General features: G+C 52.3%; 2 protein-coding genes across 2 annotated transcripts in view; both read left to right on the top strand.

Annotated features, from left to right (window-relative positions):
• The window catches only part of LOC121561693 (histone H2A), a 566-nt gene extending 434 nt beyond the window's left edge, over positions 1-132 (top strand). Inside the window, exon 1 of the mRNA XM_041874219.2 lies at positions 1-132. This exon is cut by the window's left edge and continues 434 nt beyond it. The gene's annotated coding sequence lies outside the window, so the exon portion shown is untranslated.
• A 572-nt stretch (positions 133-704) lies between these two features.
• On the top strand, positions 705-1,126 carry LOC121561694 (histone H3). Its single transcript, XM_041874220.2, is given in 2 exon segments — positions 705-807; positions 810-1,126. Coding segments are annotated over 2 exon segments (408 nt in total). The 3' UTR covers positions 1,115-1,126.
• Positions 1,127-10,000: the final 8,874 nt, after the last annotated feature.

Here is a 10,000-nt window from a genome sequence, read left to right as displayed (position 1 = left end):
TTCGCTACTGCGACTTCAACTTGACTACTCAACCCCCAAAGGCTCTTTTAAGAGCCAACCACCTAGCTCTCCAAAAGCGCAAAGTACCTTTCTATGACCGCCACACATTGAGTGGGTGTATACACAACTATTTCGACATTCTGTGCCCACATGAGGCCTTGCATGAACAACATCACCTACTAGGCCTCGTTTGCCATAGCAGGCTAGCATTAGATTACAACGTGCCTATAAGATGTCACTCTTGACTTTGGCGTCTATTATTGCGCGTTAAGGGCCGGCGGCGTCCTATTGCGCATAAAGGGCCGGCGGCGTCCTATTGCGCATAAAGAGCCGGCGGCGTCCTATTGCGCGTAAAGGGCCGGCGGCGTCCTATTGCGCGTTAAGGGCCGGCGGCGTCCTATTGCGCGTAAAGGGCCGGCGGCGTCCTATTGCGCGTAAAGGGCCGGCGGCGTCCTATTGCGCGTAAAGGGCCGGCGGCGTCCTATTGCGCATAAAGGGCCGGCGGCGTCCTATTGCGCGCGCGCACCGGGAGTTTGAATTTTGGAGAGGCCGCGCCTCCCGTCCAATGGCCAACGGAGGAGGCCTGCGCGACGGGCCAATCGGGTTGGTGGGGAGATGGTGTCCAATCAGCAGGCCCCACTGCCGGCTATATAAACTTCACTTAGGCATTTCGAGGCTATACTCCCGACTGTCAGAGAAGCGCCATGGCCAGAACCAAACAAACCGCTCGCAAATCCACCGGTGGCAAAGCCCCCAGGAAGCAGCTTGCCACTAAGGCTGCTCGCAAGAGTGCCCCGGCCACCGGCGGTGTAAGAAGCCTCACCGTTACAGGCCCGGCACCGTGGCTCTGAGAGAGATCCGTCGTTACCAGAAGTCCACTGAGCTGCTCATCCGCAAGCTGCCCTTCCAGCGCCTGGTGCGAGAAATCGCCCAGGACTTCAAGACCGACCTGCGCTTCCAGAGCTCCGCCGTGATGGCCCTGCAGGAGGCTAGCGAGGCTTACCTGGTCGGCCTGTTCGAGGACACCAACCTGTGCGCCATCCACGCCAAGCGGGTGACCATCATGCCCAAGGACATCCAGCTGGCCCGCCGTATTCGCGGAGAGCGCGCATAAATGAGGATGACCTGAACTCCAAAATTCCCCCAAAGGCTCTTTTAAGAGCCACCTCCATATTTCCATCAAAAAGCACAATTGTTCCATGTATACACGCACCTCTACATTACCCACCATGTATGTTGTTCACTAACACGTCTAAAAGCTACGTATTGCACCTTTTCGTTGCCTGAAGTCTAGCTTCAATGTGTGTGTGTGTGTATATATATATATACAACCATATATACAACCGTCTGGCATCATCCACTTCCTTTGGACTATAGTAGCACAGTAAAATGCTTTACAAAGGAGGGGGAAAAGAAACGAGTGATAATATAGGCCGAATAGTTACAAGAATTGTGTTCAGATGAATAATTGACACTATTAGTTGTGTGTCATTAGTTGCCTTGAATGCAGTCCAGAAGAAACATTGCATGCCAACTTACTTTGAAAGTCCCATGTTGCAGTGCTGCTGAGAGACTCATGCAGAGGCCCAAACTTTACAATGGAGCACGGAGTCCATCTTGTGGTTAAATTTGGGTACTGCACACCATGGTTATTTGCTCTTTAGAGAGAGCATATAACAGAGGCGCGCTTTCTGTGCCACTGGCCTCAATCAGGTCGGCCAAACATTCACTTGAACTCAACTAGCGAACACACCATGTCTGGAAGAGGCAAAGGCGGCAAGGGACTCGGAAAAGGAGGCGCCAAGCGTCACCGCAAAATTCTCCGCGGTAACATCCAGGGAATCACCAAACCCGACTTACAGTTAGTGAATACATATTTTTTTATACTGGCCCCCCGTGGGAAACAAACCCACAACCCTGGCGTTGCAAACACCTTGCTCTATCAACTGAGCTACATCCCTGCCGGCCATTCCCTCCCCTACCCTGGACGACGCTGGGCCAATTGTGCGCCGCCCCATGGGTCTCCCGGTCGCGGCCGGCTGCGACAGAGCCTGGATTCGAACCAGGATCTCTAGAGGCACAGTTAGCACTGCGATGCAGTGCCTTAGACCACTGCGCCACTCAGGAGTAGTCTCTGACCTTGTCAATATCAGCATTTCGCTCTACTTACCGTAAAGTGACATCATAATAGTAGTACATTACAGTATACGTTTGCGTAAAATAGTACCATTTAAAGGGAATATGTCAGGGTCAATTACTGACAAATGAGAACACACTAATCCTCAGGGGTCATTTAGGGGCAAAACGCACCACTTTGTGAAGGTTTTGTTTTGATTGAAGAGCAAGAAAAGTATTCATTGGTTCCACTTCTTTCCCTTCTAAATGCGTTTGCCTAAGGACTGGCAGTATGCACATATCTAAATGTTATTAAAAAATCAGTATTTTTTTGCCACTCAGAACACAGACATTTACCTTAAGGGGAGATACCCTCATTTTAGACTTCCCAAGCATACATTTTCATGACAGCGTTCCTAATCTGCAGTAGGCAAAGCAGTTGAAAATCGGTAGGTTAACACCAAACCGTGAGGTGATTATGAATTCAGAGCAGTCGGATTAAGTCATAGTCAAATACATTTGAACAAATGAACAACAATATCACACGGAAAGTGATGTGAGCATTGCATTGTGGAAAGCAATGACTTTACAAGAACACGTATTGCAACGCGAGGCATGTATTTCTAGATTAAACACTGATTCAGTATGATGAACAAGTACATGTATGATTTGGTGTGCTCTACTTGAACACGCGCTTAGAGTTTTGAAACCACTGCCTATATGATGAGCTGTCGTTGTTTGTTTTATTACCACGTACTTATGGAAATTGCACCGGTTGAGAGATGATGGCTCTCTTGTGCCTACGGTGAAGGGTACTTCTGATCCAGCAGGTGGTGCTAAGATCCCTCCCTATATGACTTGAATGATGAGTTGATTTATTCCTTATAGCTCCTAATGATTTTAAGGCCAGTGTTGGCAAACATGAATTGTGCTCCAGCAGGTGGCCATGAAATCCCCCCCTATATGACTTGACTGACCAGGTAGTTGATGGACTCCTTATAGCTCTTAATGATCTCAAGCAGAGTGTTGGCCACATGACCTCTGGTCCAGCAGGTGGCGGTGAAAATAGTCCCTATAGGAGTTGACTCATTTCTTTGAGGTCCTAAATGAAGCATAGGGCGTCAACAGTGCATCTCGGCCTAACCCTGTTCCGGGCCCATTTCTTCACTCGATGCTTCCGGTGTTCTTCATCTCCTCTTCAATAGTCCTTCTCCCGTCTTCCTTCCCGTCTTGCCCTGTGCGTTCCACTGAAGTGTCTGTGTTTTTATGTCGTTAGGAGTTTTACTCACTGCGTGTCCCCCTTCCATTTCCACTTTCTGTCCCAGTTGGGTAGCTATCCATTATACTGTAGCCTACTTACTACCAATGTCACTGTAGTCAAAGGTGATTTTCGATTATTATGTATGAGTATTATTATATATTGTTATATTATTATGTTGAAGCCTATAGGGTGTGGTAACAGGCCCTCTGTGATTTGTTGTTGTACTGTACACGTCAAGTATCTGCACTCTAGCCTAATTAGCCTAACCTGCTAGGGAAAAGTCACTTCCGGTCGTAGCTGTATCCCACCTAGTCAAAACCTTGTTAGTCCCTTATCCTAAAAGGCACCCTCTGTTCCTCGATATACTCCACCGAGGGCCGGCAGCCAGTAAGTACAGGTAAGAGACAATTATGGCAACAATAAGTTGTCCTATGAAAGCTAGTCACATCTGAGATGTTCAACTGCACTGACTGATAAAGTGGCAGTCTGTGCTCTTGGGCCTTATGGCATCAGTGCACCCCCTCCAATTTGTCCCTTTTGAAATGAACAGTTGAGATGGGCCCTCTTTCTGTGGCCGTTCTGTGACGACACATCTGAGGCTATCCTGCGGCAATACAAATGATCAACATCATAACAATTATCCCATTATAAGAAGCTTTATTATTGGTTTGCTAAGAAAGGTACCATACAATATTGGCACATCACTATCACCTCTGTATGCGTAGGAAATCAATCCCTTCATTGTGTGTGTGTGTGGGTGTGTGTGTGTTTGTATGTGGGGGGTGTTTGGGTGGGTAAAGGTAAGCCACCCTCGGCCTCACAGTTCTATATCGTGGAGCTCCGCCCCATAGGGGAGCTCTGCTCCTAGTGGTTTACCCTCTGCCCTAGGGCAGAACAGCCTGAAGCAAAATTATGCACACACCTACAGCCAATAAGAGTACAGGTGTCCCTATATAAGGAACCCCGTTCCCTCAATCTGCCTCCCATTATCTTCAGCGACTGGACTAGAGAAGAAGCCTAGAAGACTCAGGAAGATCGCGACGTTGATATCCAGCCATCAACGTCTTCCTAAATGAGCGCACCAACATATCCACCCCCAAAGGCCCTTTTCAGGGCCCTTTGTCGATGTACTTCCATGGCCGTTGCGGACCCCCACGACCTATGTTTCGTGTGCTTGGGACCGCAGCACGCCAAGGATGGTCTCGACATCCCTCCTAATTGCGCCTCCTGCGCCCTCCTTCCTGTGAAGGAGAGGAAGCAGCGCTGGGCGTTTTTAGAGAGGACGTCCCTCTGGATGATGCCCTGTCCACACTCGCCTCCGCTTCGGAGATATCTGAGGACAGTGCAGAATCAGAGGATGACAAGGAGGGCGCCGAGAGGGATGTTCCAGTGGGACAATCCCATACTCTGGCACCTGCCTTCAAGACCCCCTCTCTATCAGAGAGCGTGAGGTCTGAGGGATCCTTGTGCGATGATGACATGGGCTCTGTTAGGTCAGAAGCCCTGTCCTTCGCAGCAGCCTCTCTGCGTTCCGACTTTCCGGAACTCATTGAGAGGGCGACCAAGCGACTGGAGATTGCGCTGCCCCCAGTTCCCCTCCCTATGGAGGTGGATCTGATGGAGGGCGGCCCTTACTCTAAACCAAGGAGAGCAGCTGAGCCAATGGCTCCAGCCTTGCCCTCCCTTGGTAAATATGTCGAGGGCTCGTGGGGGACACCCCTGGCGGCGCGGTCGCCGGCCAGGGCGTACACCCCATTCACCAGAGTGAACGGATACGAGTGGGCAGCTAGGGGAATCCCCAGGCTCGAAGGCGCCATGACGGCGTTCTTAGTGCCGGGTTCGAGTCCCTGGGCCGCCTCCAAGAAGGCCACTCTGCCGGCGCAGAAGGATAGGTTCACAGCCACTTTGGCTGAGAAATCCTTCACGCTGGGAGCCCAGAGCGTAGCGGCGGCAAACAACATCGCCATCCTCGCGGCCTCCTATCCCGTCTTACGACAGGAAGGTCTGAGTTGACCAGTGAGGAGGTGGAGGAGGCATCCAAGATTTCTGGAGCCATTCTCCACCTGGACACAGGCGGTAGCCATCTGTGCGGGCAGGACCATGGCCACTTCGGTGGTCATGGAGAGACACCTCTGGCTGTCGATGACAGCTATGAAGGAGACTGATAGAGCTTCATTGCTCAACGCCCCGTCTCCAGCGAAGGGCTATTTGGCCTCGCTGTGAAAGACGCCACGGAACGAATCGCCAAGCTGGACGAGGAGAGGAGGCATCTGGCTAAGCATCTGCCGCTGGCGATGAAAGCCAGCAGAGCCCCGACAGTTCCGTCCACCCCAAACGCCCCCAGCAGAGCAGGGAGGCGACGGGCCAGGCGACAGGCGCCCACCGAAGGCGGCAGGAGAGCGGGTTCGGCCCCTCCAGCAGCAGCGGTGGCAGCAGCGGTTCCGCCGACCAGAGAGGTTGTCACAAAGCCGGCCTGGCAGCACCGAAAGGCATCCCAGAAGAGACGGCACTTGTGACGAGGCGAGGGGGCGAAACGGGAGATGGCCCGGCGTACGACGCTCAAGAGCCTACTGTTCCCCCCACCCCACTGTTCAGGGCGTGGAGGGCGTTTTGTTTTATGTGAATAAAGAGCGGAGTCTCACTGACATTGTCAATGAAAGACATTTATTCCATAAGGTACAGAACACTTCACGTTCTATGGTATCCCCCCACCATCCTGAGTGTAGCTCAACCCACCTAGAGTGCGTTGCTGAGCGCGCTCAGGAGAGGAAAAGGGAAGAGGTAGCAAGGCGCAGCCTTAGCTCACCTAATAAAGATCTCTTACTACAGACTCCTAGGAGCTCTGTAGTAAAGGTCTCACATAGCAGGCAGCTGTCTATGTCCCAATGTGACATGAAGGCGCAGCCGCTAGCCGGGAAGAACGCCTTGCTGCAGGCTAATGCCTCAGCCGGCGCAGTTCAGACCCGTGCGACGTTCACGGAGAGCGGGAATACCAGAGTTACAAGTGTAACTAAGGTATGGACGCCTCCGGTCTATCATGAACGTATCAATGCCCATGGCTCTGAGCGCAGCCCACCACTCACTGAGTGTGTTGTAGAGCGGACGCATGAGACCAGTAAAGAGGTATTATGGCACCACCGTGTGGTACCAGTCAGAGAGCACACCTTTCAGACTCAGATGAGTGCTGTAATGGATGGGTCTCAGGGCAAGCGGCAGTCTCAGTCAGACAATGACGTGATGATGCAATCGCTATTCGGGGAGAGCGTGCGGCTCAGGTTAATGCCTCAGCCAGCGCAGTTCAGGAACCGTGCTGCGTTCACGGAGAGCCGGATTACTGGAGTTACAGGCGTAACTAACGTATCAAGGCCTCCGACTCACACAGAACCAGCTGATGTTTCCCTCTCCCTTTCGAGGGGGCCCACCCTGGGCTATTCCACCAACTCAGTGCTGGGGAATAGCGGCGGCGAGGGCCATAGAGGAATACAGGTCCTTCCTACTGGATGTACCACAGCTTCGTGCACGCCCGCTCTCTCTGCATTGCTGGCAGTGGCGACGAAGCTGTACCCTCACGCTGGCTAGAACAGACGTTAGAGAAGGGTTATGCCCTCCAATTCCGCCGGACCCCACCCCCCGTTTCGGGGAGTGGTGGAAACGGTGATGAAAACGCCGGACAAAGTAGCCGCTCTGATGTCAGAGATCACGGAACTTTTGGCGAAGGAGGCGGTCACAGTAGTTCCCCGAGAGCAGAGGAACAAAGGGCTCTATTCGCCTTATTTCCTAGTGCCCAAAAAGACGGGGGGAGTGAGGCCGATTTTGGATTTACGCATTCTAAACGAAAGCATAACCAAACGGCCCTTCCGAATGCTGACGACAAAACGTCTACTGGAATGTGTCCAGAAGGGAGACTTTTGTACAAGCATAGACCTAAAGGACGCGTACTTTCATGTGCCGATTCAATCTCGCCACAGAAAGTTTCTGCGGTTCGCCTTTCAAGGGGTGGCGTACGAGTTCACGAGGATGCCGTTTGGGTACGCCCTGGCACCTCGAACTTTTTCCAAATGTGTGGAGGCGGCATTGGAACCGCTGCGTCGTCAAGGGATAAGGATACTAGCCTACCTAGACGACCTGCTGGTTCTCGCCCCGTCAGCAGAGCTGGCGTTCATGCACACGACACAGACAGTGATTCATCTCACGCGTCTGGGGTTCGCTGGAATTGGGGAAAAGAGCGCACCCTGGCCCAGTCATCAGATAGTCTACCTGGGACTACAGCTAGACTCTGTAATGATGAGGGCGCGAATTCGGACCCTCGAAGGGCAGCATTGGTACTAGCCCTGAGGAAGTGTCGTCCGAATCACACAGTAACGGCGCTATCGATCATGTCACTTTTGGGTCTCATGTCGGCAGCCCACTCTGTGGTACCGCTGGGGCTTCTGCACATGCGCAGAACACAGCGGTGGTTCGCCTAACTAAGACTAGACCCAGTGCGTCAACGTCATCGGTTGGTGGTGGTTCCTCTCTCGCTAAGAGCAGACCTGGACTATTGGAGGAACCCGTGCGTTCTCACGCACGGAGTCCCGATGGGCAAGGTGTCATCCTACATTCCAGTGTATACAGATGCCTGTCTAACTGGATGGGGAGGGACATGTCAGTCTCAAGCGATAGGTGGTGCATGGCCTCAATCAGGTCGGCACATAAACCTCTTGGAGTTGGAAACGGTTCGACTGGTTCTGAACCACTTCGCGTCTACCCTTCGGGGTCGCGACGTGTTGGTTTGGTCAGACAACCGGACCACAGTAGCTCACATAAATCGCCAGGGAGGGGTCAGGTCTCCTGCCCTCCACAGGGCGGCAGAGGAATTGTGGCTGTGGGCTCACAAGTACCTTCGCTCGTTGAGAGCAGCGCACATTCCGGGCTACTTGAACGTAGGGGCAGATCTCATGTCAAGAGGGGGTCCTCGAGACGACGAGTGGTGTCTGCACCCAGACATTGTTCTCCAAATTTGGAAACAATTCGGGAGAGCCGAGGTGGATCTGTTCGCGTCACGTGTGAACGCGCAGTGTCCCCTATGGTTCTCCCTGAGACAACAGGACGAGCCGCCATTGGGAAGAGACGCGTTCGCGCACTGCCCGTGGCGAAAGTTCTCCTGTATGCATTCCCTCCGCTGTCTTGCATTCTCCCACTGCTAGCCAGGGTGAGATCAGAGGAGCTAACAGTGATACTGATAGCGCCCGATCGGCCGGGGGCTCCGTGGTTTGCAGAGATGAGTCAGATGTTGATTGTGCCACCTTGGACAATTCCACATCGACGAGACGCGTTGAGCCAGGCGGGAGGCTCGATAGGGCAGTGGCCTATAATCGGTCAACCACTGAGGGCTTGGTTCCTGAACGGGACAGGTTGAAGCGCCGTGGGTTATCTGATGCAGTGATCAGAACCATACAGAGCGCTAGGGCCAGTTCCACTTCCAGGATGTACACGAGCAGATGGAATGTTTTCTCACAGTGGTGTAACACACAGGACGTAGACCCCATGAGCTGTCAGGTAGAGAGTGTGCTCTCATTCCTGCAGTTTATGTTTGATAAGCAGAAATCGCCCTCCACCATTCGAGTGTTTGCAGCGGCAATTTCAGCTGGTCATGAAGGGTTTAACGGGAAGAACCTGTTTAGTCATCCATTAGTGAAACGTTTTTTATTGGGAACGCGACGGCTTAGGCCAATGCCTAGAGCTACGCTGCCCCGATGGGATTTGGCTTTGGTTCTCGAAGCGCTATGTAAGTCGCCGTTCGAGCCATTGAATCAAATACCCCTCAAAATGCTGTCTATCAAGACGGGCGCTGTTGCTCGCCTTGACTACACGCTAAGCGCGGTCAGTGATTTGAGTGCACTGTCGACGAGACCCGACTGCCTTGCCATTAATGGCGATTTGAGCAGAGCGGTGTTACGTCCCAACCCGGCATTTGTGCCAAGGTTATTAACAGTGCATATAGATCACAGACCGTGGAATTGTGGGCTTTTTTATCCCCCTCCCCATGGGGAGAGGAGTGAGAAAAAGTTTCATTGTCTGTGCCCAGTACGCGCTTTGGCGTGTTACGTTGAGCGCACAGCAGCGATTAGGTCATCGCCTCAGCTGTTTGTGTGTCACGGTGCGGCTGCATTGGGTAGACCACTTTCAAAACAGCGATTGTCTCATTGGCTTTGTGAAGGCATTGAGACGGCGTACGAGCGGCGAGGCAACAACCGCCTCAGGGTATTAAAGCGCATTCCACTCGTGGAGTAGCAGCTTCTACTGCCCTCTTCAGAGGTACAGAGGTAGTGGATATTTGTAGAGCGGCGTCTTGGTCGACACCGTCTCCTTTTATTCGTTTCTATCTGTTGGATATGTCTTCTAACTCTTTGGCTCGATCTGTACTCAGCGTGGCTGAAGGGAGATCTTGAGAAAGAAACAGAGAAAGAAAGCAGGATTGTGACCATGTTCATAAATCCGCTTTTATTAGAAGGAAATATATTATGGCACGTTTTCCAACTCTTTAGCTCGGTCGGCATTCAGCAGAGCTGAAAGGCGATTTTGAGCTAAAAAAAGGAGAGGACAGAGCAGGACCTTGGACAGGTTCCAATTAGGTCCGCCTTG

The sequence above is a fragment of the Coregonus clupeaformis genome, unplaced genomic scaffold (genome assembly GCF_020615455.1).
Source record: "Coregonus clupeaformis isolate EN_2021a unplaced genomic scaffold, ASM2061545v1 scaf0588, whole genome shotgun sequence".
NCBI lineage: Eukaryota > Metazoa > Chordata > Actinopteri > Salmoniformes > Salmonidae > Coregonus > Coregonus clupeaformis.
The sequence above is the reverse complement of the archived record's forward strand: the minus strand, read 5'-3'. Positions and strand labels throughout refer to the sequence as shown.